We start from the raw sequence: 12988 nt of genomic DNA on the forward strand, positions 1-12988 counted from the left end.
CCTGGGGCCTGTCAGAGTCTGGGAGGGCAGGGGGTGGGGGGGGACAAGGGGGTGTAACAAAGGAGGTGCATATGGGATCCATAGGCTGGTGGGGCTGGAGCAGAGAGAAGGAGGGAGAGTGGGGCAGGTGGGAGCTGAGGCCCGAGAGCCCACCATGAAAATACTGGTCTCCCCAGACCCCATCTGTCACCTGCTATGAAAGATGCCAGAGCTTCCTGAGGGTCTGGAAAATTCCTGCTGGGCTCCAGTACAAACCCTCAGACTATCTCTTCCCGCCCAGAATCTCTTCCTACCAGCTCTGCCGGAGGACAAGGGTAGGAGAGGAAGGCCCAGAGAAAGAGAAGGACCCTGACCTGCAGAGTAGTGGGTTGGGGCATGGCCCCTAGAGCTGGATTCGAATCTCTGTTCTGCCAACGCCCCCACTTGTTTGTGCCCAGTTTCCTCTTTTGTCCCGTGAGGCTAAGAACCGGGCCTACCCCAGTTGGTGCAAGGGCTAATTTGGACAGAGCGTGGGGAACACGCAGCCTGCTCCCAGCAAGTGCCACAGGTATTAGCTGTCATCTGTCTACGGCCCACCGCGGAGGCCCAGCACTGACATTCACCTTCACGTGTGGCATTGGGTGGGCAACTGCTCTTCCACACACAGGAGAGGCTGTGTCCTCCATTCCTTACTGGCCTGGGACGGGGAGTGGTGACCCTACAGCGACATAGACCTGGCCCCCTCCCTCTCGCTGGGTCCCCTAGCAGCCTGGCATGGGAAGGAAGAGAAGCAGTGAGCCTGGGTCTGTTCTCGGTCCCAGCTTGGTTTTCTCCTTTTATGGTCAGCCTGCAGGCCTCTGGCTCCCCAGCCATAAACCACGAGCTTGTGTTTGGGATCGGGCCGAAATAGCTGGTCTGTGGGGAGCTGGGCGTCCCCTGAGAGTCTTCAGGCTTTCTTCGAGGGGGCGGACCACCAGAGTCCTTTATCTCTTCGGAAAGCTGACCCGCAGACTTGCACATCCAAGGCCAGACCCGAGTCCGGGGAGAAGGAGGAGAGAGGCATGTTTAGGGGTGCGTGTGAGGTAAGGAGCACCCCAGGTCTCTGGGCTGGGTGATGCTGGAATGCCGGCCCCAGCCCCACACACCTCTGCTCCTGGACTGTGTCCTGTCTCCATCTCTGACCTACTGTGTCCCAGGCCCTCTGCTTGAGGTGCTCTGCTTCCTTGGTGTCTCCCCCACCCCCCTCCTGGAATTCCTACACATCCTACACATGCAGCTCAGTATCACTTCAGCTGTGAAGACTTAGCATCTCTGTCTCAGGTGGCAGCAAAACCGACCCTCTCGTACGTAGCACTTTGGGCAAATACTCATTGTAGCTTTTGCTCACTTCCTGTGGTCATTTCTTTGCCCATCGGACTCCCACACTGCATCCCAAGCCTCTCTAACGCAGACTGAGTAGGTCTTCGTGAACTTTGTGTTTCTAGTAGGGGGTCAGGACTTGTTTGCTGAGTGAATATGTGACCAGAGACGTAAGTGTTTACCATCGCTTCTGTCTCGATTGCCTTTAGAGAAAGAGAGATGCAAATGAGTAAGCATTTCTTTTTTTTTTTTTTTTTTTTTAAGATTTATTTATTTGAGAGAGAGAGAGTGAGCATGAGCGGGGGGTGGGGGGAGGGCAGAGACAGAGGGAGAAGCAGATTCCCCTCTGAGCAGGGAACCTGAGGCGGGCCTCGATCCCAGCTTGATCCCAGGACCCTGAGATCATGACCTGAGCTGAAGGCAGACTCTTAACCGACTGAACAACCCAGGTGCCGCAAGTAAGCATTTCTTGAGTACATACTATGTGTCAAGCACTGTTCCTGGCACCTGGGATCAGGTACAGCCCTTGACCTTCAGCAGCTCAGGGGCCAGTAGGAGAAGCATTGAAAGCAGTTTTGTAACTTCCTTTTTTTTTTTTTAAAGATTTATTTATTTATTTGAGAGAGAGAGCACGCACGCACAAGCTGGGGGAAGGGCAGAGGGAAAGAGAGAGAAACTGTAGCAGACTCCTTGCTGAGCTCAGAGCCTGATGCGGGGCTCGATCTCAAGACCCTGAGATCACGACCTGAGCCAAAACCAAGAGTCAGACACTTAACCGACTGAGCCGCCCAGGAGCCCCCAGTTTTGTAACTTCTGAAAAACGTATAGATCTGTGTGAAGTTTAAGGAGTCGGATCTCTTGATTCAGAGATGGTGTAAAATTAACATAGTTTTTTTAAAAAAGCTTTATTGTGGTATAATTTATATACCACAAATTAATCCATTTAAAGTATACAGTTCCCTGGTCACTAGTGGATTTACAGGGGGATGCAGTCATCACACAATCTAATTTTCTATTTCTCTCACCCTCCCCCCCGCAAAATTGTGTGCCCCTTGGTAGTCCCTTCCCCATCCTACCTCCAGTTCCAGGCAATTACTCATCTACTTTCTGTCTCTTCACATTTGCCTATTCTGGATACTTCCTATCAATAGAATGAATGCTACAGTATGTGGTCCTTTGTGACTGGCTTCTTTCCCTGAGCATCATGGCTTCAGGGTTCATCCATGTTGTAACAGGTGTCAGTGTGACATTTCTTCTTTATGGCTGAGTAATATTCCACTGTTTGGACATGCCACATTTTGTTTATCCACTCAGCAGTTGATGGATTTCTTATTGTTCCTACTGTTTGGCTATTGTAAATAATGTAAAGTAGCATACTTTTTACTAAGATGGAAAGACAGTTTTTCCATCCATCCGTAGAGTCCTGTCATGGACAAATGATCTGTTATTTTTCCAGATAATCTGTACTCTTTCCTGCTAAAAAGTCTTGAGGTGAAACAATGATCACAGTGAGATTAGGTGCTACAATGGAGGGAACCTTTGGACTATCAGAACCAGGGCCACCATGAGGCCATGTGGTGCCTTTATAGAGATAGAAAAACTCACCCCTTTCTCAAGGCACTTTTCCTCCATCTGCTGGAAGATTGTCTTAATAAATGTACAAATCTATAATGACCAATGTGAATGGTTCCCCCTTGAGTTATGCAGTGTACAACTTGTACCACTGTCCATGGCAGTCCCAGGGGGGATATGCAGTAGAAAGGCCTCCAGTTTAGCTCTAAGGAGGTATAGAGTCAGAGAAAATCATAGAAAAAGTGACTCTCAAGATGCCATTTCAAGAATGGATTGGGACTGGGGCACCTGGGTAGCTCAGTAGGTTGAGCATCTGACTCTTGGTTTCGGCTCAGGTCATGATCTCAGGGTTGTGAGATCAAGCCCTGTGTCTGGCTGGGCACTCAGTGGGGAGTCTGCTTGAGATTCTCTTCCTCTCCCTCTGCCCTCCCCTGCCCCCACTTACGCTCTCTCTCTTTCAAATAAATACATAAATCTTAAAAAAAAAAAAAAGAATGGATTGGGGTATATACTCCAAAGAATTGAAAACAAGTTCTCAAATAAAACCTGTACTTGGATGTTCAGAGCAGCACTCTTCACAGTAGCCAAAAGGTAGAAACAACCCAAATGCCCATCAATGGATGAATGGATACACAAAATATGGTATATCCATACAAGGAAATAGTACTCAGCCATGGAAAGGAAGGAAGTTTGGACACATGTCACAACAGGGATGACCTTCAAAAACACCACGCTAAGTGAAACAGACACAAAAGGCTACATATTGTACGATTGTATTTATGTGAAGTGTCTAGAAGAGGTTGATCTGTAGAGACAGAAAGCAGATGAGTGGTGGCTGGCAGTTATGGGAGTGGGGAAGGAAGAGTGATTTGCTAAATGGGTCGGGGATTTGGGCTGATAAGAATGTTCTGGAATGGGTGCCTGGGTGGCTCAGTCAGTTAAGCGTCTGCCTTCAGCTCAGGTCATGATTCCAGGGTCCTGGGATCGAGTCCTGCATCGGGCTCCCTGCTTGGTGGGGAGTCTGCTTCTCTCTCTCTCTCTCTCTCTCTCTCTCTCTCTCTCTCCCCCCCTCTCCCTGCTGCTCCCCCTGCTTGTGCGAGCTCTCTCTCTCTCTGTCAAATAAATAAATAAAATCTTTAAAAAAAAAAAAAAAAGGAATGTTCTGGACCTAGATGTGCACCAGGCACACCGTGCACAGGGCACAACCCTGTGAACATACTCCATGCCACCAAATTGTTCACTTGTACTTCATTAATGTTGTGTTGTGTGAATTTCACCTCAATGGGAAAAAGGAGGAGGAGGAAAATGGGTCAGGCAGGAAGAGGGTGCTGTGGGCAGAAGAAGCAGCGAGGGCAAAGCTTGGAGGGGACCCTGCTTCCCCCGTTCAGAGGACTCTGCTCTCTTGTGTCAGACCCAAGCTCGCGCTCAGGAAGGAGGCAGAACGCCCCAGGAGGAAGTCATGGGTCAGCATGCGGTGCCCACATCAAGCCCTCCTTCTGCCCACAGCCTCGCTCCGTCAGCTTCCCACGCTTGGAGGTGGTGCGTTTCCGATGGGAATGTCCCCGGCCAGAGGTCCCGGCAGCCCCCAGCGCAGAGCGGCCCTGGCAGGTTCCAAGCCTTCCCCAGGAGCCCGCTGCCTCTCCTGGTGACCTAGGGGGAAGGGCCCCAGGACCAGCATCTGACCCTATAAATCTCCTGTGCCCTGGACCAGGCTTCCCAAGGCTGCTGGGAAAGCCTGTCCCTCTCCCTGGACTGATGAATCAAGATAGCCCGTCCGTCTGTCAGTCAGTCTCAAAATCATCCCTTAAAATAGCGGAGGTTGTCTGGGCCAGGCCCCCTGGGGGGTGGTGTCTCTCTCTGCCTCGTTCTGATTGCAGGGTGCGTGGTTCCTCTACCCCTCACCCGCTTTCTGAATCAGTTTTTCATAGGTTTCTTATTTGGCTCTGTTCCTGAGCGGGTTTCTCCTTTGGCTGGAAGTTGGAGGCGCAGATATCCATACTCCCTGATTCCAGAACGAGGAGCTGGTGGTCATGCCAGAGCCGGGCACCTGCCCCCGCGGATTTCCCCTCCACGGGAGCGGGGATACTGACCGCTCTCTCTTCCCACCGAGCCCTGCTGAGCTTTAAGGCTTGTCTTCTGCTTTTCTGCCCGAGGTCAAGGCCTGGGCAGGGTTGGTTCCTTCTAGAAACTCTGAGGGAGAATCCGGGCCGCACCTGCCTCCTGGCTTCAGGCGGTGGCTGACCATCCTTGGCGTTCCTAGGCTTGTAGACACATCCCTCCAGTCTGTCGCCTCCTTCATGCGGCCTTGTCCCTGTATCTCTAATCTCACCGCCCTTTCTCTTAGAATTAGCAACACCGGTCATGGATTTGGATCCCACCCTAAATCCAGGATCATCTCATCTGGAGATCCTTAACTACACCTCTAATACCTTGATTCTAAATAAGGTCACCTTCTGAGTTTCAGAGCAGACATATCTTCTGGGGGGGGCCACCGTGACCTTGGGCAATTCATGTTCTGCACTCTATTTTCCTCATCTGTAAAATGGGGGTGATGCCAGTGCTCACCTCCGGGGCTGCCTTGGGAATTAAATGGGTCACGCAGCACCAAAGGAGCTCAGCACGGGCCCGAGGTGCAGTGGGCTCTCCGGAAGGGGGAGATTGTGGGTGGTGGCTATTTCTCTCCTCTGTGTCCTAAGTTTTGGGGTTACAGTGGTTTCCTCAAGAGCAGGAAAGAGTGTTTTTCCCTTGGCCACTTTTTGGTGAGATGAGGGAATGGTTATGCATGCTCCCAGCACAAACGTGAACAGGTTAGAGGCAGATGGAGTGAAAGTCGGTGTCCCTCCTGTTGTGATTCTCAGCCCTCAGACCCTGTCCTCAGGGACAAGCACTGTAGGCCACGTCGAGAGTGGTGGCTTCATGATGTATCCAAGTATTTGAGGGTGTGTGTGCATGTGTGGGTGTATATGTGTGCCTGCCTGCGTATAGATGTTCCTCTTTTTATTTATTTACATTTTTAGAGAGAGAGTATTGCGAGTAGGGGAGTGGGGTAGAGGGGCAGAGGGAGAGAGAGAGAAGAATCCCAAGCAGACTCCCTGCTGAGTGTGGAGCCCGACTCAGGGCTGGATCTCAGGACCCTGAGATCAGGACCTGAGCCAAAATCAAGAGTCGGACACTTAACCGACTGAGCCACCCAGGCGCCCTGCTTGGTTCTTTTTACTGGCTGCCTAATGTGCCCTTACATGGCCGTACCAGCATTTAAATCCTGGAAGTTTGACTAGCTCGTCTTCAGTGGACAGACCAGTTAAATGGTTTGCATCTGGTCTTTTGCTACTGCTGATGTTGTTGCAGTGACCGACTCAGGTGTCTGTCGTTAGACACATGTGTGGGTGTTTCTGATGTGGATGTTTCTGGAAGGGTATGGAGCAGCCAGGAATCGTAGCAGAAGATGGGGGTATCGGTAGGAGTCAGTGCAGCTGGCCTGGAGGATGGGACTGTGTGGGGATGGAGTTCTGATGCAGAAGGAGAGCACTCTGTCTCTCTGTCTTGTTCCTGGGGCGCTTCTCCATGCAAGGGCCTCCCCCTGGCCCTCGGCTCAGGGGTCAGACTTGTCTGATGGAGTGTCTCCACACTCCCTGAACATGGCGCCCGTAGGCAGCTGAGGTCCGTGCTACCACCTCAAGGCGGAAAAACTGAGAGCAAGGAAGAGGAATTGAGTAGTGTTTTGGTACTTCTGCCTTTTATTGTGAGGATTTGCCTCAACCGGATCACCAGAATGTCCATCTGTGATCTGAGAGAAGAAAAGGAGAATTGACTGGAGGTGGCACAAGGTCCATGGAGCTTGCCCAATCATCTCGTTCATCTTGCCCTGCGGTGGGCCAGATCTTCTCTATGAGATAGAACTCCCCCCTCTAGATATGGTCATTAATGTCCTCTCTGTTTCCCAGTGACACACAGGAATGGCTTTCTCCATATCCATCCATCCACCCACCCATCAGTCCATCCATCCATCCATCTTCCCATCCATCCATCCATCTAACGAATATAATTGAGCACCTACTATGTGCCAGGCACTGGAGATACAATGTTAAACAAAACATATAAGCTCCTACTTCCCCAATAAAGCCTGCTTTCTAGTATGGGGAGACAGTGTGGGCCCAAAGTGATGGTTCTTAGACTAGGTGTGGCAGGGGTGGTGGGACAGATGTGTGGATTTCAGATCTGATTCTTAGGAAGTGGATCCTTCTATCCCAGAGGCCACTCCATGCCCTGGTTCCTTCTTCCCACCTGGACCTTAGCACAGCTTCTTCCTGGCCTGGGAATAGGCCTCACACCTTCCCTTGGCTGGGCTATGCTGATCTCCCCAAGCTGCCTTGTCCCCCAGTGCCTTCCCTAATCCCCTGCAGCCGTGGCCCCTCAGGACCCACGTCCCATTTCCTCTGTGCTGTCGTACCTGGGGAAGTAGAAAGAACCCGAACTCGGACCCACGTGTTTCAGAACCCTGATCAGTCACCGAAGTGGCCGTGTGACTTTGGGCTACCTAACCTCTGTCTTCTCAACCCCGAAGGGGTCAGGATCAAAGTTCACACAGGAGAAGTGCCTGACGCTATGTCTGGCCCAATAACTAGTAGGTTGGGGTTCAAATCCTGCCTCACCCACTGCTGTGTAAGTATGGGCAAGTTTAAAAGTTTCTGTGTGTCTCAGTTTCTCCATCTGTACAATGGGGATAAAAATAGCCTATCTCATAGGATATGTGAGGGTCTAATGTGTGTTAATACAGGTCAATGCTTAAAACAATGCATGGCACGGAGGAAGTGCCAAGTATTACATACTATTATGTGGTATTTTTAGGGCCAGCGTCATGTCCAATACCTGGTAGATACCCTTAAAGTATTTGTTGAATGAATGAATAAATGAGTCAGTTTTTCGCATGTATATCGAGCTTCCCCATCAAGAAGCCCACTTCTTCTAGGTTTGGGGGTGGTTTTTTGCAGAGCTCACCAAGCTAAACTTTCTGTGTCAGGAGCTCAGGGCTTGGGAGCTGGGGGTCCAGAAACCGAAGGAAGCGAGGTCCAGAACTAGGTGCTTCTGCCTGAGGACTCCATGGTCCTGTGGGGCACAGACACAAGAAAACAGAAAAAAGCAAACCCAGGACAGAGCGCTCTGGAAGCACAGGTCCCTATGGGACCAGGGGCGTGGAAGTTCACCCCTGTCTTGGGGACAGGCAGGAACCAGTGAGAGAGCTCCTGAATTTCTATCTGGGAGGGACTTGGAGGCAGCAGTGGGATTCTGGAGGGGGCTGGGGGCTTTTCTCGGAGCTTACTCTCTCTACCAAGGTTGGTGATTTGTGATAGCTTGACAGCGTTGAAGGGGATTTACAGCCAAGCCACCCCTGGCTCTGTCACTGTGGGGAAGGCTTCTTGGAGGAGGTGTCATCTTTGAGGCTGAGGGACCAGGAAGGGGCCAGGAAACAAAGAAGAGGGCAGCCTGAACAAAGGCAGGAGTGAGCTCGGGGGTGGGGGGATCACTGGGGCATCAGAGTGAAGGACACAGGGGTGCCAAGGCTGGGGAGGTGGGCTGGGCCAGTTATGGGAGGTCTTGGGTGCCATGCTCAGGACTGCGGGCCTTATCTAAGGGCACTAACTTTTTATTTTTATTCATTTTTTATTAAAGATTTCTATTTATTTGAGAGAGAGAGAGAGAGAGAGAGCACAAGTTGGGGGAAGGACAGAGGGAGAAGGAGAAGCAAACTCTCGGCTGAGCAGGGAGCCCGATGCGGGACTTGATCCCAGGACTCTGGGATCATGACCTGAGCCAAAGGCAGATGCTTAACCTACTGAGCCACCCAGGTGCCCCGGACACTAACTTTTTAAAGACAATTTTATTGGGCACCTGGGTAGTGCGGTCAGTTGAGCGTCTTACTCTTGGTCTCTGCTCAGGTTGTGACCTCAAGGTCCTGAGATCAAGCCCCGTGTCGGGCTCCGCATTCATTGTGGAATCTGCTTGAGGTTCTCTCTCCTTCTCCCTCTGCCCCTCCTGCTCATGCTCTCTCTCTCTCTCTTTAAAATAAATAAGTCTTAAAAAACAATGAAGATGGCTTTACTGAGATAAAATTTGAGTACCAAAAATTCACCCATTTTAAGTGTGAACTTCAAAGATCTTTAGTAAATTGATAGACTTAGGTCAGCATCACTGTAATCCAGTTTCAGAACCCTGAATGCCCATTTGCAGCACCCCACCCCCAGCCGCTGGTGACCACCCACCTGCTTTCTGACTTCACAGATTTGCCTACTCTACACATTTTATATAAATGCGGTCCTATAATATGTGGCGTTTTGTATCTGACTTCCTTTACTTAGCACAATGTTTTTTGGGGGTCATCCATGTCATAGCGTGTGTCACTAGGACATCATTGTCTTTATGGCTGAATAATATTCCCTGCTATGAATCTACCTCATATTGTTTATTCATTCCCCAAGTGATGGGCACTTGGGTCGCTTCCACTTTTTAGCTATCACGCCAACACTGCTGTGAACGTTCGGGAGCTAGTCTTGCAGGGACATGTGCTTTCAGTTCTCTTGGGTATATTCCCAGGACTGGAATTCTGGTCCTATGGTAGATTTATGTTGGACTTTTTAAGAAACTTCCAGAGTGGGAGAGTGTTAAGTTGCAGAGTGATCAGCAGCTCGGTGTGTTAGGAAGAGCACTCTGAGAAGGGGTTCGGAGGAGGACGGGACAAGATCCGGGGAGATCTTTGGCGAGGTGGATCAAGAGGGCCTGAGCACCATGACAGCGAGGATGGAGCCAGGGAATGGATTTCAGAAACACCTGCCACTTTGGCGTTGCCCATCAGCAGATAAGATGCTCTGATTTTTCGGTTATGGTTAATTCGCCAATGGTTGAAGTTGTCGGTAGCTGTCCCTGTATCCCTCATAGGGCAGGAAGTGGGTTCCAGACCCTGGCTCTACCCTCTGAGGCCACTTTAAGAGTAGAAGGTGATCGGGCACCTGAGTGGCTCAGTCAGTTAAGCGTCTGCCTTCGGCTCAGGTCATGATCCCAGGGTCCTGGGATCGAGCTCCACGTCGGGCTCCCTGCTCAGTGGAGAGTCTGCTTCTCCCTCTCCCTCTGCCCCTCCCCCTGCTTGTGCTCTCTTGCTCTTTCTCTCAAATAAATAAAATCTTAAAAAAAAAAAAAGAGTAGAAGGTGATCAGTAATGTCTGCTTAATCACGTTTAATCTCACGATGCCCTATGTTCCCTGCCAGGGTTCTCTGGTGGTCAGCAACGGAGACTGACTCAGCACTTTATCTAGGAAAGGAATGTATGGAGGATTGTCAGGGAGCTCACGGATGGGGTGGGAAGACTGGAGGGCCAGGCTCAGAAATGGCAGGAATGGGCTTCTTGGGATCTGGGGGCAGGAAGTGAGGGCTCAGGGTTCTGTCCACCCACTATGCTTCCCCATCCTCTTGGCTGGGGGACCAAGGGGGGCAGCCCCACCAAGACTGTGTATGATGGCAGGGGTGGGGTCGGAGGCACATCTCCTAGAGGAACACAGGATGATGCTCTTCCCAGAGGAGGACATGCTAGGTTTTCAAACCCAAACTGTCTAATACCCTATATTCTCGATGCAGGAACTGAGGCATGGAGGGGTTAAGACCACTCGTTCAAGGCCACAGAGCTGAGAAGTGGCCGAGTGAGACCCCAGTCTGCTCTGTCTGGCAGAGTGGGCTCCCGGGACCCTCCCCCGCCCCCCCCCAGAGCTGGACGGGCTAGAATGCCCACTGCCTTCTGAACTCATCAGGCTCCAGCATCTTTCTGGGGCTGCCTCCAGGACTTGGGGGGTAGGGAGCAGTGCCGGAAGGAGCCCTGCTGTCCTCTTGGCTCTGCTCTTGTCCCCTGTGCCCTGGGCAATGAGCCCGGTTGGCCCTCGCCACCTTTGTTGGGGCCAGTGTGCAGGAGCTTAGGATTGGGGAGGGGGGGGGGGCTTGGGAAGGAGCTATCCCCAGACCCTCCACTCAGAGCTAATTCTAACTCATGGCCTTTTTTCTTTCTGTTCTCAGATCGAGAGGACCAGTCCATTCTGTGCACGTAAGTGGAGCTGCCTTTTCCTGTTTTTCTACGGTCGAGATCCAACCTGCTAAAGAGAGAGGTCTGTGATGGCAGAGCTTTTGTTGACCTTCCCAGGCGTCTCGCTCGTATCTGGCACGGAGTAGAGCTGCGCTCAACTTGGGCTGAACGGAAGTCCTCACGCTGAGGCAGGCACATCCAAACTGTCGATGATACCTGGTGCCATCTTGTTCTGCAACGTCCCCCTTTCTAAAATGAGCATTTAGTGAGCACTTACTGCATGCTAGGCCCTGACCTATTTACAGACAGAATTGCATCTCTCTGCATAACAGCTCTGGGAAGGTGGAGGGCGTCTCTGTTAGTGAGGAAATCTTGGCTCGTGTTAAATTACTGCCCTAACATGTCGCAGTGAGCGAGCACGTTTGTGTTGTATTTAGTAGTTGGTGTCACTGTGTCTTCGAAGACCCAAATACATAGTCAGAGGATGTTAACTCAATTTAGAATCACTCAGAGAATCTTTAATTCTCAGGAAAAATCCCTCCTGTCATGGGCAGAATAATGGGCCCCCAATGATCTCTGCATCCTAATTTCTGGAAGCTGTGAATATGTCAGGTCATGTGGCCTGGGGGCATGGAGGTTGCAGATGCTATTAAGGTTCCTAATCAGCAGACCTTAAAATAGGGAGATTATCAAGATTATCCAGATGGCCCAGTGTCATCACAAGGTTCTTAAAAGTGGAAGTGGGAGGCAGAGCAGAGGGTCAGAGGGAGATGCAACGTGAGAACTTGACCCAAGATTGCTGACTTTGATGAGGGAGGACGCCAGGGATGAGAACAGCCTCTAGAAGCTGGAAAAGCCAAGGAACTGGACTCTCCCCTGGAGCTCCCAGAAAGAAAGAAATATAAGCCTGCTGACACCTTGGTTTTAGCCCAGTGAGATCCATGTCAGACGTCTGACTTCTGGAACTGGGTGATCATAGATGCTGAGTTTCTAGTCATTTGTTATAGTAGCAACGAGAAACTCGTACCCTTCCCTTCCATCCTAACCCCTACACCACTCCCACCATTGCTCCTTACTCAGCAGATTTAATGGGGCCAGGCCTCCTGGTGGGTATAAGGCACCTGGGAATGAGCCAAAAATAAACAGTACCCCTCTTCTTAAGAGGGAAGTCAGCACTAGGACGGTAATCACGCACTTGTCTTTTAGACTACCTGAACTTACTGCTTGACTTACCTTTTCAGAAACTAGAAAAAAAACTACATACACATTTTCTTAAATCACTCAAGTGAGTGTGTAATTACAAACTGTGAAAATTACAAAGACTGAAACACGTAAGGAACTAAAAGAATCTGCACATAAGAAGTATTCTAATTGGGCAGAATGAGAAAGGCTTCTCCAAAGACGTGATATTTTGGCAGAAATAGCAAAGGAAAAGGGGGAAGCGGTTCCAGCTTGTGCAAAGGCACTGGAGTCAGATGGAGCATGTTCTAATTAAGAAACTAAGAGGTCAGTTTGGCCAGAGTGTGTCCCTCAGAAGAAGCCTCTGTCTGGGAAGAGCCATTCCAGGACATCCAGGACCTGCACTGACGGCTTTTGTATTTAGTGCATTGGTTTAGAGAAAAAGATTTTCAGCCTGCCCATGCTGGCTCAACCACTTGTAAGGCATGATGTGAAACCTTTGTGACAAGGAGCCAGCCCCCAGAAGAATTTGGGAGAAGAGTTTCAGGTGGGGAACAGCAAGGGCAAAGGTCCTGAGGTAGGGACCATTTGCCTTTTGGGGAACAGAGAAGGTTGGATGGGCTGGGGCACAGTGGGGAAGGGTTGGGTAGGAAGATGTGGTCAGGGAGCCAACCAGGCAGGGTCTTGCAGGCTGGGATGAAGGCGTGGAAAAGAGGTAGATCAGATCTTTCTGACCATTCAAGGAGGCCAGAAGGGCTTCTTGGGGACACACACTGGTGCTGTCAGAGTCTGGGGCATGAGTCACCTGGGTTTGCACTTCCCACTAGGGTTGCTCAG

General features: G+C 50.8%; 1 protein-coding gene across 6 annotated transcripts in view; it reads left to right on the forward strand.

Moving 5' to 3' along the window:
• The window catches only part of MYH11 (myosin heavy chain 11), a 112830-nt gene that overhangs the window by 35983 nt on the left and 63859 nt on the right, over nucleotides 1-12988 (forward strand). For all 6 annotated transcript variants that reach the window (XM_036115497.2, XM_078074770.1, XM_036115498.2 and 3 more), the window contains exon 4: nucleotides 10966-10993. In XM_036115497.2, the coding sequence (XP_035971390.2) occupies nucleotides 10966-10993 (28 nt within the window). The remainder of the gene's footprint in view (nucleotides 1-10965; nucleotides 10994-12988) is intronic.

This window comes from Halichoerus grypus, chromosome 6 (assembly GCF_964656455.1).
Source record: "Halichoerus grypus chromosome 6, mHalGry1.hap1.1, whole genome shotgun sequence".
In the NCBI taxonomy this organism is placed as follows: Eukaryota; Metazoa; Chordata; class Mammalia; order Carnivora; family Phocidae; genus Halichoerus; species Halichoerus grypus.